The following is a 14,214-nucleotide window of genomic DNA, read 5'->3' on the forward strand; positions in this document are numbered from 1 at the left end:
CAACAACATGGGCGTTGAAAACCTGGAGCGTCAAGTGAAACAGCGCAGCGTATAACGAAACGCATCCTTCCATAAGGCCCCACTTTGTAACCTAAGATGCGTTCCCGAAGAAAATATTTTCCCACCCGAAACCTGCTAAAATAACACTTTTCAACAGAATAAACATGGGTGAGTGATAACTTATACAGGTGGTTAAACGCAAGAACCGTACACTGCAAGTGTCTGACCAGAACCCGTGGTGCCCGTAGTGAGAGGTGATGCTAGGGCAGGGGTGGGCACATTTTTTGACTCGCGGGCCACAATGGGTTCTAAAATTTGCCAGAGAGGCCGGGCCAGGAACAGATGTATGGAGTGGTTTGTGTGAACTAATATAAATTACGCGTTAAAAATTATTACATGAAAGGCTTTGGCCTTTAACAGGTAGCTAATCATTTATTTTCAAGGCAATTCAACAAATTGCACGAACATGAACGATACAAAAACATGTCGTGACTCCCGTTCAAAGTGCGCCATCTAATGGGGAAATGGGGGCATTACAGGAGAAGGGGAAACTTTAATTTAATAATAATATTTGGACAAGTTCGGCGGGCCGGATTAAAAATCCCAGCGGGCCGTATACGGCCCGGGGGCCGGACTTTGCCCGCGTCTGTGCTAGAGGTTGCGGAGGAGGGGTGGGGGGAGGGGCACTGGGAGCGCCTGCCTCCCCCTGTCGGCCAATCAAACGTTATAGAGAATGAAACGAATCGAACGGATTAGCGAATCGAACGAGACGAACGGATTAGCGAATCGAACGAGACGAACGGATTAGCTATTCGAACGAGACGAACGGATTCGCGAATCGAACGAAACCAAAGGATTCGCGAATCGAACGAGACGAACGGATTAGCGAATCGAACGAGACGATCAGGAATCGCGAAACGAACGAGACGAACGGATTCGCGAATCGAACGAGACGATCAGGAATCGCGAAACGAACGAGACGAACGGATTCGCGAATGAACGTGAATCGAATAAAGTCGGTATACTCTCGATTATCTGCATGAGGTTTATTCGATTTTCAGATAAGGGGCCGTCCATAAATGACGTCACGCACCTAGGGGGGGGGGGTCAGACATTTGTGACGATGTGTGACGAGTGAGGGGGGGGGTTTGAGAAATGTGACGTCACATCAAAATGCGCAACTTTAAGTAAATATAGACAACACGTTCTACTTAATTTTATAGACTTTTTTAATAAATGTTTTCTCCTACAACATCAGAGTGCAGCGCCACTTTAAATACGCACTACAATGACAATAGTTTAAATCGATTTAAAGCATGTTTTATTTTGGGGGGGGGGAGGGGGCAGAGCTTTGTGACGTCATATTTGAGGGGGGGGGGGTCTGACTTTTCGTGACGCCGTGTGACGTAGGGGGGGGTGTCAAAAATCGTCCAAAATCGCGTGACGTCATTTATGGACGGTCCCTAACATCCGTCGAGGAAGGGGCACAGGTGGTGGAGGGGTAATTGGACGAGAGGGTGCTGTAGCAAGGGGACGGAGGAGGTGAAGATTTAAGCGCCGAGAGGGAGATATCAAAGGCGAGCGTCCCTGGCAATCGGCCTATCGATACAGGCTAGGATAATGTAGTAGGCGACAATGTCTGCGAGTGTGAGTGAAATCCCCTGACCACCCCCCCCACCCCACCTCTCCTTTACAATTATTTCTTATGGGAAAATTGCTTTTGACGTAATGGCATTTTGGAGATACGCGCTTTCAGGAACCCATCGATCATCGCGTACGTCAAGGAGTGCCCTGTATTTTAGATGGGCTTTTAATTATTTTTCGTCTCCCCCCTCCGCTTTTCCGAACATAGATGGACTCGTCCATCTGAACAAACTGTCAAATCGCTCTCCGTGGTGCTAACGTTAAAAAAATAACCGCCACTTTTTTACAATTTTCTTGCTGTGGTTTTCACACCTGATGATGATTGCTTGTGCTGCAGTCGAAACGTCGTGAGAATTTTATTGTTTTATATTTTTAGGATGCTTTGATTACGTGTTTATTATGCATCTTATTCTACTTTTAGCTCATCATAATGTGATGTAATTTTTTTAACGTATCATTATTATTGTTTTGCGTTGCGTCAGTCGCTTCATGTAGTCTTGTCGAGCACTTTATATTGCATTCTCTGCACGAATTGTGCTAATGTAAGTCAAGTTTGATTTGATATAGATACAATCTAAGTGAACTATGAAGCTGATCATGACAATATCTATGACTGCTCTCGAAATTCCAATAAATAATAATAATAATAAAAGCGGAGTAATCCAATCAAACAACACAATTGCTCATCGGATTCCTCCAGCGTATAAATAAATATTCTGACTCAATGCATCTCGTCCCATCTCATCTCCTTATCTCCTGTCCCACACTCCCACACCCCCCTCCCCCCCCCCGCACGTGGTACAGGACTCGTACGCGCTGGACTACCTCAACGGCCTCTACGAGTACCTGGAGGTGGGACTGCCCACCTACTTCGTGACGACGGGCGGCTACAACTTCTCGAGCGAGGAGGGCACCAACGCCGTCTGCGGCAGCGCCGGCTGCAACAACGACTCCATGATGCAGAAGATCCAGATGGCTTGCGAGTACCCGGAACAGTGAGTGTCTGCGTGCCGAGCGTGTTTGCTGGGGCGGGGGGGGGGGTCGGGGGAGCGGTGGTGCAGCGGTTAGCGCTCCGCTAGCGCTACGAAGCCGGCAGTGACCCAAGTTCGATTCCCGCTCACGGGCACCGGCACCGGTGACGATTATCTGGACCGGTCCTGGGCCCGCCTCCCCTAGGTCGAGTCGGCCTCAAGTGAGTACCTGGTGCGATGTGTGAACATCGCCACTGGGGAGACAAAGGCGGTCGGGCGTGGTGCTGGTCGCCCACCACCTCGTGTGCTGTGCCGGCCTTTATAGGTGCCGCTCGCTAACAGGACTTGTCCCAACAGTCTGTTACAGGCTACACGGGGGATCTTTGCCTTTGTTTTTGAGTGTGTTTACCCAGACCAGTGAAAGTGTGTGTGAGTGAGAGTGTGCACGAGTGAGGACCTGGACCAGTGAGTGTGTGTGTGAGTGAGTACCTGGACCAGTGAGTGTGTGAGTGAGTACCTGGACCAGTGAGTGTGAGTGAGTGAGTACCTGGACCAGTGAGTGTGTGAGTGAGTACCTGGACCAGTGGGTGTGTGAGTGAGTACCTGGACCAGTGAGTGAGTGAGTACCTGGACCAGTGAGTGGGTGTGTGAGTGAGTACCTGGACCTGTGTGTGTGTGAGTGAGTACCTGGACCAGTGAGTGTGTGAGTGAGTACCTGGACCAGTGAGTGTGTGAGTGAGTACCTGGACCAGTGAGTGTGTGAGTGAGTACCTGGACCAGTGAGTGTGTGAGTGAGTTCCTGGACCTGTAAAAGTGTGAGTGAGTACCTGGACCAGTGAGTGAGTGAGTACCTGGACCAGTGAGTGTGTGTGAGTGAGTACCTGGACCAGTGAGTGTGTGAGTGAGTGAGTACCTGGACCAGTGAGTGTGTGAGTGAGTACCTGGACCAGTGTGTGTGTGAGTGAGTACCTGGACCAGTGAGTGAGTACCTGGACCAGTGAGTGTGTGAGTACCTGGACCTGTGTGAGTGTGAGTGTGTGAGTACCTGGACCAGTGAGAGTGTGAGTGAGTACCTGGACCTGTGTGTGTGTGAGTACCTGGACCTGTGAAAGTGTGAGTGAGTACCTGGACCAGTGAGAGTGTGAGTGAGTACCTGGACCAGTGAGTGTGTGAGTGAGTACCTGGACCAGTGAGTGTGTGAGTGAGTACCTGGACCAGTGAGTGTGTGAGTGAGTACCTGGACCAGTGAGAGTATGAGTGAGTACCTGGACCAGTGAGTGAGTGAGTGAGTACCTGGACCAGTGTGTGAGTGAGTGAGTACCTGGACCAGTTAGTGTGTGAGTGAGTACCTGGACCAGTGAGTGTGTGAGTGTGTGAGTACCTGGACCAGTGAGTGTGTGAGTGAGTGAGTACCTGGACCAGTGAGTTTGTGTACGAGTGAGTACCTGGACCAGTGAGTGTGTGAGTGAGTACCTGGACCAGTGAGTGTGTGAGTGAGTACCTGGACCAGTGAGTGTGTGAGCGAGTACCTGGACCAGTGAGTGTGTGAGTGAGTACCTGGACCACTGAATATGTGAGTGAGTACCTAGACCTGTGTGTATGTATGAGTACCTGGACCTGTGTGAGTGAGTGAGTACCTGGACCAGTGAGTGTGTGTGTGAGTACCTGGACCAGTGAGTGTGTGTGTGAGTACCTGGACCAGTGAGTGTGTGTGTGAGTGAGTACCTGGACCAGTGAGTGTGTGAGTGAGTACCTGGACCAGTGAGTGTGTGAGTGAGTACCTGGACCAGTGAGTGTGTGAGTGAGTACCTGGACCAGTGAGTGCATGAGTGAGTACCTCGACCAGTGAGTGTGTGAGTGAGTTCCTGGACCAGTGAGTGTGTGAGTGAGTACCTGGACCAGTGAGAGTGTGAGCGAGTACCTGGACCAGTGTGTGTGTGAGTGAGTACCTGGACCAGTGAGAGTGTAAGCGAGTACCTGGACCAGTGAGTGTGTGTGTGAGTACCTGGACCAGTGAGAGTGTGAGCGAGTACCTGGACCAGTGAGTGTGTGAGTGAGTACCTGGACCAGTGAGAGTGTGAGCGAGTACCTGGACCAGTGTGTGTGTGAGTGAGTACCTGGACCAGTGGGTGTGTGTGTGAGTACCTGGACCAGTGAGTGTGTGAGTGAGTACCTGGACCAGTGAGTGTATGAGTACCTCGACCAGTGAGTGTGTGAGTGAGTACCTGGACCAGTGAGTGTGTGAGTGAGTACCTGGATCAGTGAGTGTGAGTGTGTGAGTACCTGGACCAGTGAGTGTGTGAGCGAATACCTGGACCAGTGAGAGTGTGTGAGCGAGTACCTGGACCAGTGAGTGTGTGAGTGAGTACCTAGACCTGTGTGTATGTGTGAGTACCTGGACCAGTGAGTGTGTGTACGAGTGAGTACCTGGACCTGTGTGAGTGAGTACCTGTACCAGTGAGTGTGTGAGCGAGTACCTGGACCAGTGAGTGCGAGCGAGTGAGTTGGCGAGTGAGTTGGCGAGCGAGTGAGTACCTGGACCAGTGAGTGTATGAGTGAGTACCTGTACCAGTGAGTGCGAGCGAGCGAGTTGGTGAGCGAGTTGGCGAGTGCTCGCTCCACCGGTCCGCATGGCTGCGTCTACCACAGCTCCTATTTGGCGATCTCGGCGTCGTCTTGGGTGGACGACTTCGTCGACTGGCTCAACCCGTACTCCTCCTGCTGCCGCCTCTACAGCATGGGGCACCCGCAGGCCGGCCAGTTCTGCAACTCGACCGTCGGTGAGACATTTTCGGGGGGAAATTGAAGATGGTCACGAGCTGGGGTCGGGGGGGGGGGGATGCAATAATAAAAAAAAGGATTTAAACGCAGAAACACGAGCAGCGCGGAGAGACGGCACGCTTGGAACTGTTCCGTTGAAAGGCAGGCGGAGGGACAGACGCGTGGATTAGAGAACGCTCGCAAGTTGGTGATGACGTCATCCGAGCGTAGGCTGTACGGTCGTGTTCTGCTTTCACGTCGCATGTTGTTTTCATGACGCGAATTGGACATGACGCAATCAGCTGTCAACGCACACGGGTTACCCGCGTATTCTTGTCAAGGGAAATTGAGTTTTCAGTTCCATACGGCGTACGGCCGTTCTCAATGCCGGTGTTTTTAGGATGAACGTTGAGATTTCAAAGGGCACTGGTAGACCAATAAGATCTGAATCGGCCTGCAATAAGGTAGGGCACTGATAAGGGGTTGACAGGCGTGATAACGCGATCGAGTGAATGGAACTACGTCGCGTGAGTAGGAATAAGCGGTCGTACGGTTGCCCACGCGTAGCACCATCACACGCGGCACTGGGATGCTGCTGGATGCTTCTAGATGCTGCCCACGCGCATTGGCCTTTGCTCGGCCTGCGTTACACGCCTCACGCGTTATCGCGGACTGTGCCTCACCCCAAAAATTGGATCTTTTCACAACGCGCCGTACATACTTTGAACTCCTTTGGCGCCTATACGTAGCCTGCCGTGCCAATCGGAGGAAGCATTGCTGCAGGGGTTTCCCGCGCTTCGAACCCAGCGGCTGTCCTGGTTAATGCCGCGGTGGGGGGTGGGGGGGGTGAGAGGGGTCGGCTGACGGACATGCGACGTGATTCGAAGGAGGGTTGGCCATCGTGAGCCGGTGTCGTGGCCGAAAAAGAAACGACCCTGCCTCAAATAGGATCCGATGATGGAATGGGAATTATGGATTTGAATGATTATTATTATTATTAGCACCGAACTAAATCTACGAACTAAACTTTTTTTTTATTTTGCCAGGTATGGCCCACTGAGCTATATTTAGCGCGTTTGTCAGAAGCGACCTGGCCACAAATTGATCGCTCAACGAAATTGGCTTCTCATCACGTGGACATTTATAGCAGCAGCCAAAATACTCTGAGCGCTTCGACGTTGATTCTCAACGTGGAGGGGAAATCCGGAGGAGCCGGCGGCAAATCCACGCGACCACGGGGGAGAGAGAAAGAACGTGCAAACTCCAAATATGCAGCAGGCGTCAGGGTCAGCATCGAACCCACGACCTCCTGTATACCAGGCAAGGTAGTCAACATCTTGCCACTGAGAGACAAAGGCGTTCTGGCGTGGTAGTGCCCACCCGCCCCCTGCATACGTGTTGCCGCTTGCTAATAGCGCTTGCCCCCAACCGCGTGTTAAGGCTATATGGGTGAACTTTGTCTTTGTGCGGGCGTGCGCACGCGTGTGTGTGTGTGTGGGGAGCGGTAGTGTAGCGGTTAGCGCGCTGCGCTATGAACCTGGCGACCCGGGTTCGATTCCCGCTCACGGCCAACACCCAGTGACGATTATCTCAACCGGTCCCGGGCCTCCCCTAGGTCGACACGGCCTCAAATGAGTACCTGGTGCGGTGTGTAAACATCGTCACTGGGGAGACAAAAGCGGTCGGCCGTGGTGCTGGCCACCCACCCCCTCGTGTACCGTTCCGGCTTTCGTAGGTGCTCGCTAACAGCACTTGCCCCTACAGTCTGTTAAGGCTACACGGGCGATCTTTGTCTTTGTTTACACAGACACCCCGCTGGCGTGCATCAGGAAGTGCATGCCGGTGTCTCAGGTGCGCCCCAACGTGCAGCAGTTTGAGCACTATCTGCCCATCTTCCTCAAGGACGTGCCAACGCTCAAGTGCGCCAAGGGGTGAGTGCCACGGCACTCCACGCAATCCTACTCAGAAATATCTTGACCGAATCCTATCAGTATATTTCTCTGACCGAATACTATGACCGAATCCTATCAGTATATTCCTCTGACCGAACACTATTACCAAATCCTATTAATATATTCCTCTGACCGAATACAATGACCGAATCCTATTAATATATTCCTCTGACCGAATACAATGACCGAATCCTATTAGTATATTACTCCGACCGAATACTATTAGTATATTCCTCTGACCGAATCCTATTAGTATATTACTCCGACCTGAATACTATGACCGAATCCTATCAGTATATTCCTCTGACCGAACACTATTACCGAATCCTATTAGTATATTCCTCTGACCGAATATGATAACCGAATCCTATTCGTGTAGCTACACAAGGGAATCTTTGTCTGTGTGCATGCGTGTGTGTCTGCGCGTGTGCATGCGTGTGTGTCTGTCTGTGTGCATGCGTGCGTGTCTGTCCGTGTGCATGCGTGTGTGTCTGCGCGTGTGCGCGTGTGTGTCTCCGCGTGTGCATGCGTGTGTGTCTGCGCATGTGCATGCGTGTGTGTCTGTCCATGTGCATGCGTGTGTGTCTGTCCATGTGCATGCTTGTGTGTCTGCGCGTGTGCGCGTGTGTGTCTTTCCGTGTGCGTGCGTGTGTCTGCGCGTGTGCATGTGTGTGTCTGTCTGTGTGCACGCGTGTGTGTTTGCGCGTGTGCATGCGTGTGTCTGTCTGTGTGCACGCGTGTGTGTTTGCGCGTGTGCATGCGTGTGTGTCTGTCCGTGTGCACGCGTGTGTGTCTGTCCGTGTGCACGCGTGTGTGTGTCTGCGCGTGTGCGTGCGCGCGTGTGTGTCTGTGCGTGTGTGTCTGTGCGTGTGTGTCTGTGCGTGTGTGTCTGCGCGTGTGTGTCTGCGCGTGTGCTTGCGTCTTTGTCTTTGTGTGTGCCGGGCTAACGCTGGGCCGTGCCGTCTCTCCGCAGCGGCCTTGGCGCCTACGGCAATGCGGTGAAGATGAACGAAGCCGGAGAGATCATAGGTGAGGCGGGCGGTGAGGAAGGAGGCCGCGGCCGGTGTGTGTGTGTCTGTGCGCGCTCACCAGGCCTCACCGAGCATCATTCGAAAAGCCCGCAGCGGCCGCGAAGCGATCCGCTGCCAACCACCGCCTGGCCAACCACCAACGCAACGCGCGTCGCTATCGCCGTGCGGCCTGCAAACAGTGAAACAAATGGGCGGATCGTTTAGAAGCAGTGCCTTTTTATTGACAAGCGGTTTGTTTTCGCGTTCCGTGTTTTGTTCGCCTCTGCGCGCCGCCGCCATACGTGGCCGTAGCCGAGCACGATCCGCCGCCGCCGCGACCGCTCGGCGCCCGTGCGGCTATTGAGCGGACTCGCCCCTTGTCGGACGTTTGCATGCGGCGCCTCACCAGCGGCGCCGGGCTCGCTCGACGCTGAGACGAGTAAACAAAATGGAAGTGTTCGGACGGGCGGTGCGTCGGAGGGCCCCTCGCAAGGCGCGAGGGGCCCTCCACGCCGCCTGCGAAGGGGGCGGGCCGCGCTAAAGGCCACCGGGGGACGCCAGCGGCCCACGGGCCTTGCAATGAGGGACACCGCTCGAACCCGTTGCGTCTTTCCCCTCCCCACCGCCCCACGTGGAATGCCGCAGCGTCACGATTCATGGCGTACCACGTTCCCATGACGACGTCCCCCGAGTACACCGCGGGGCTGCTGCGGGCGCGGGAGCTCGCCGACTCCATCACCCGCAGCATGCGCGCGGTGCCGGGCACGCACCCGGACTTCACCGTCTTCCCCTACACGTGGGTGACTCGCACGCACGCACGCTCACCCTCCCGCACAATCGCTCTCTGGTCGCTGACTCTCCCGCCCGCTCACTCTCCCACCCGCTCACTCTCCCACCCGCTCACTCTCCTGGTCTCTCAGTCTCCCGCTCACTCTCCTGCACGCAGGAGCCAGCTCGCCTGCCTGCCCCCTCGCTCTCCTACCCACTTGCCTGTCGGCCTGCTCGCTCTCCTGTCCCTTCACTTCTTCCGCCCGCTCACTCGCACCCCACTCCCCCCGCCAAAGGTCGCCCGATTAGCCGGCACAGCCTTCACTAGATGGTGACCACCACCACCACCACCACCGCCACCACGCTGGGTCGCCTTTGTTTCCCAAGTGACCATGTTTGTCACGCCCCCCTCCCCCACTGCCGTGCCCCCCCCCCCCCCACAGCATCACGTACGTGTTCTACGAGCAGTACGAGACGATGGTGCGCGACGGCGCCGTGAACCTCGCCGTGTGCCTGGTGCCCACCTTCGTCGTGTGCTGCGTTGTGCTGGGCCTCGACATCCTGTCGGGCGCCATCAACCTCTTCGTCATCGTCATGATCGTCATCGACACGCTGGGCGTCATGACCCTCTTCTCCATCGAGTTCAACGCCATCTCGCTCATCAACCTCGTCGCGGTGAGACGCCCGCACGCCCGCGGCAGGGGCCTCGTCCGTACTTGGCTGTCTGAGCGAGTGCTTTTCGCGAGCACCGTACGCGCGTGCCGGACTCGTTTCGCGCCGTACGTAGCCAACCGTGAAGGCCGCATTGGCACACGAGGTGGTGGTGGTGGGTGGCCGCGGCACCACGCCCACACGGCCGCCTTCGTCTCCCCGGTGGCGATGTTTTTTAGACACCGCGCCAGGCACTCATTTGAGGCCGAGTCGACCGAGGAGGGGAGGCCCGGGGACCGGTTCTGATAATCGTCGCTGTTGTTGCGAACTCGGGCCGCCGGGTTCATAGCGCGGCGCGCTAAGTGCTACGCGAACGTTCCCCACCCTCGCATCGCGCGCCCTCTCACCCCCTGCCTCTCTCTCTCCTCTGTGTCTCTCTTCTCCCGCTGCCTTGCAGGCCGTGGGCATCTCGGTAGAGTTTGTGTCTCACATCACGCGCGCCTTCGCCGTCAGCGTGCGGCCTACCAAGGTGGCGCGCGCCCGGGAGGCCATCACCACCATGGGCAGCGCGGTGAGGAGGAGGACGGGGGAGGTGGTTGGCGGGTGGGGTCGCACTCCCGGGTCAGAGGTCAGAGGTCGAGCCGGGCTCCGGGTTGACCGGGTTAGCCCCGGCGACCTCCGCTTGAAACGCCGCTCGGCCGCTGGTGGCCCGGCGGTGGACTGGGGAGCGGGTGCTGGCGCACCGTGCGGTTCGCCGACTCGCCGTGTGACTCCGCCCATAGTGGACATCTGTGAAAAAGAGCTTCGTGGCTCATCGGATTCCTCCTGCAGTCTAAATACAGTTTCTGAGTCGGTGTGGCTCGCTGTGTGCCTCGTTGGCTCACCGTGTGGCCCACTGTGTGGCTTACTGTGGGACTAAATATCTCACTGCATGGCTCACTGTCTCACGTACTATGTGACTGTGTGCCTCGTTGGCTCACCGTGTGGCCCACTGTGTGGCTTACTGTGTGACTAAATATCTCACTGCATGGCTCACTGTCTCACGTACTATGTCACTGTGTGCCTCATTGGCTCACCGTGTGGCCCACTGTGTGGCTTACTGTGGGACTAAATATCTCACTGCATGGCTCACTGTCTCACGTACTATGTGACTGTGTGCCTCATTGGCTCACCGTGTGGCCCACTGTGTGGCTTACTGTGGGACTAAATGGCTCACTGCGTGGCTCACGTACTATGTGACTCGCTGTGTGCCTCACTATGTGGCTTACTATGTGGGTTCCAAACGTGTTGGCCGTGGGGGGGGGGCAGGTGCTAGCCGGGGTAGCCATGACGAACCACCGTGTGGCTCACCATGTGCCTCACTGTCTCACCGTGTGGCTCATTTGGTTACTGTGTGCCTCGCTGCCTCATTGTGTGCCTTACCTACTCACTATGTGGCTCACTGCCTCACATACCGGCTCACCATTTGGCTCACTGCCTCACATACTGGCTCACCACTTGGCTCACTGGCTCACCGTTTGGCTCACCGTGTGCCTCACTGGCTCACCGTACGTCTCACCGACTCACCGCTTGGCTCACTGGCTCACCGTTTGGCTCACCGTGTGGCTCCCTGGCTCACCGTGTGGCTCACTGGCTCACCGTGTGGCTCACCGGCTCACCGTGTGGCTCACCGTGTGCCTGCCACGTACGTTGGCGCAGGTGCTGGCCGGGGTGGCGATGACGAACCTCCCCGGGATCATCATCCTCGCCTTCGCCAAGGCCCAGCTGGTGCAGGTCTTCTTCTTCCAGCTGAACCTCGCCATCACGCTCCTGGGAGCCGTGCACGGGCTCATCTTCCTGCCCGTTGTGCTCAGCTACTTCGGTAAGAGGGTCGCCGTCGTTTGTCGTCGTCGTCATCATTGTCGTCATCATCGTCGTCATCATCATCGTGTTTATCGTCGTCATCATCGTCATTGTCGTCATCGGCATCATCGTCATTATGTTCGTCATCGTCGTCGTCGTCATTGTCATCGTCGTGAATGTCGTCATCAACGGATATCGCATCGCAGTCTTGTCTTTGCACGGACGCAGGTCCCAGGATCAACAAAGCGACGCTGCTGAAGCTGCAGACGCAGAGGGCCCAGAAAGGAGACCACGAATTCTCTCCCCGCGAGTGCGACACCGAGAGCAGCAAACACAGCGAGCGCGACGCCGGGAGCCACGCCGGGAGCCACGCCAAGAGCCACGCCAAGAGCCACGCCAAGAGCCACGCCGACAGCTCGCCAGGATCGACGCGCAAGTCGGAGCCCTCCTCCCCCGCGGGGTCGACGCGCAAGGCCAACGGGAGCGCCGTGACGAATCCCGAGCCCCTGTACGAGGTGGTGGACAACTCCGCCTTGTGATGGCGCAGAACGCTCCCGCGAGAGTCGGCGGTGCTGTCGGAGCGTCGGTCGTCCTTCACCGGGAACGTCGCGAGGGCACGCGGCGGAGACCCGGGGGGGTGGGGGGGGGGGGGGGGCGGAGGTCGCGGTCGGCGCCAGCCGCGTTGGCCGTGAGCTCTTCGCTTGCTGCACAGAGTAGTCGCCCGCTCTCACGGTCCACCCGGCGCCCACGTGCGCGCCGCTTTTGTCGCTCCGTCTCCCGCGGTCGGACGTCCCGTCCGCGTGGCGATGGTGCTCCGTCACAAGCCACACGCGCTCCCGAGCGGTCAGTGTGACGTCAGGACCGTGCGATGTTCACTAATCCGTGTGTCCCCATTCCTACCTTATCTGAGATTTCATAATTAATTACGTTGTTTTAACAGTGGAGATTTTATCCCCATAGCCCCTCCCCCCTTGGCCCCCATAGGTCTTCCCCCTTGGCCCCCAAAGACCCTACCTCTTAGTCCCCATAGCCCCTCCTCCTTTCTCCCCGTAGCCCCTCCCCCTTGTGCCCCAACCCCTCCCCCTTGGTTCCTCTAGCCCCTCCCCCTTGGTCCCCACAGACCCTCCTCCTTGGTCCCCATATCCTCTCCCCCTTGGTCCCCTTAGCTCCTCCCCCTTTGACCCCATAGCCCCTCCCCCTTGATCTCCCGTAGCCCCCCCCCCCCTCCCACCTAGGCCCCCCTCGCCCCATGGATGCTGTCGTGTTATATTGTAAATAGAGATAATAATTTTGCACAAGCCATGAATTGTTGGTTAAGGCACTCACGCAAGTGTGCGACGTCGTATTATTCCGGCTCCATTTGTAAAGCGAATATAAAACCTGCCAAAAGTGTAGTGATTCTTGATGTTCGGGGAAAAGTTGCTACTTCAGTGAGCGAATGCAATAGGTGACGGGGTGAGTAGACTGGACCCTGTGAGTTCACGATGTTTTTATGTCATGATGAAGGCCGATTGCCTGAAACATTGGGGTACCGAGTCTTTTTCTAAACAGTTTTTTTTTGTTATTTCGCATTAATTCAGCCGGTTTTATTTTTATATGAGGATTTTTTTTTTTGAATTGCAAAATTCGTGATTTTGAAGGAAATTTGTTTTCCTGGTGTTACACAAGCACAGGCACGAAGTTGTTGGTTGTCTAAACCTTCGCGAGGGCCTATCCTAGGTCAACTCAGCCTCAAATGAGTACACGTGTTATGGCGTGTAAGTATCAGCACTAGGGATTAAAAAAAGATGGCCAGATGTCTGCTGGCCACATCCACCCATCTTGTGTCTTATTAGGCACTCACTCGCAGCACTTGCCCCAAATAGTCTGTAACGGCTATACGGGGAATATTTGTGTTTGTATGTCACACCATCATGAATACATGTAGGTGTGCATGTGTGTTTTGTATGTTGTGTATACACGCAATCGCACGATATTAACCCGACATTGTGTCATTGTGTCTCATTATGAATTACAAAATATATTCTTCTAAAAATGCTGGCTTTGTGTTTGTTGCGTGGTTTATTTTTGATATGCTTGAATGTAATAATGTCTTGGCAGTACAGCGTTCTCTCGAAAGCATGGACAGTGTTCCTGGGACAGACGCGAAGGTTCGATCTCGCGACATTGCAGTTGAAACAATTAGCAGGTTTCTTAGAGCCCGCCAACTGAATTCAGCGCAGTGTGTTGATTCAACACAGTGTCTTGATGTTGAATTCAGTAGTTCAAAGTCTTGAGCCACCATCGTCATCATCGTGCAGTCCGACCGCGAGGACGATGACCTGTCTTGCATCGGGAGTCGGTAATCCTTCGGCATCTTTAGACCAGTTTTTTTTTATCGCAATGCCTGCAGGCCGCTGACGGCCGCTGGTGGCGCCCCTTGATGTGCGGCCCTCGACAATAGACAGATGTGAAAACACCCCCCATCATCATCATCATGGCTGTCAAACAACAATGGTTTCAAGTGTGTGGAGACCCTCACACTGATGATGTTTTGAAGGCAAAATTGCCTACCCACACCTCCCCCCCCCCCCCACCCCTTCTGAAAATGAGTGAAGGACACGGTCTTATACCGTC

The 14,214-nt window shown here is 55.2% G+C and overlaps 1 protein-coding gene across 1 annotated transcript in view; it reads left to right on the forward strand.

Annotated features, from left to right (window-relative positions):
• The window catches only part of NPC1L1 (NPC1 like intracellular cholesterol transporter 1), a 40,873-nt gene extending 27,238 nt beyond the window's left edge, over window positions 1-13,635 (forward strand). Inside the window, exons 11-19 of the mRNA XM_032973894.2 lie at window positions 2,449-2,639; window positions 5,265-5,395; window positions 7,183-7,306; window positions 8,301-8,356; window positions 8,983-9,133; window positions 9,549-9,780; window positions 10,214-10,327; window positions 11,455-11,617; window positions 11,827-13,635. Of these exons, the coding sequence (XP_032829785.2) occupies window positions 2,449-2,639; window positions 5,265-5,395; window positions 7,183-7,306; window positions 8,301-8,356; window positions 8,983-9,133; window positions 9,549-9,780; window positions 10,214-10,327; window positions 11,455-11,617; window positions 11,827-12,137 (1,473 nt within the window). The 3' untranslated portion in view covers window positions 12,138-13,635. The remainder of the gene's footprint in view (window positions 1-2,448; window positions 2,640-5,264; window positions 5,396-7,182; window positions 7,307-8,300; window positions 8,357-8,982; window positions 9,134-9,548; window positions 9,781-10,213; window positions 10,328-11,454; window positions 11,618-11,826) is intronic.
• The last annotated feature ends 579 nt before the right edge of the window (window positions 13,636-14,214 follow it).

The sequence above is a fragment of the Petromyzon marinus genome, chromosome 52, assembly GCF_048934315.1.
Source record: "Petromyzon marinus isolate PM22_M1 ecotype Great Lakes invasive population chromosome 52, UKy_Petmar_22M1.pri1.0, whole genome shotgun sequence".
NCBI lineage: Eukaryota > Metazoa > Chordata > Hyperoartia > Petromyzontiformes > Petromyzontidae > Petromyzon > Petromyzon marinus.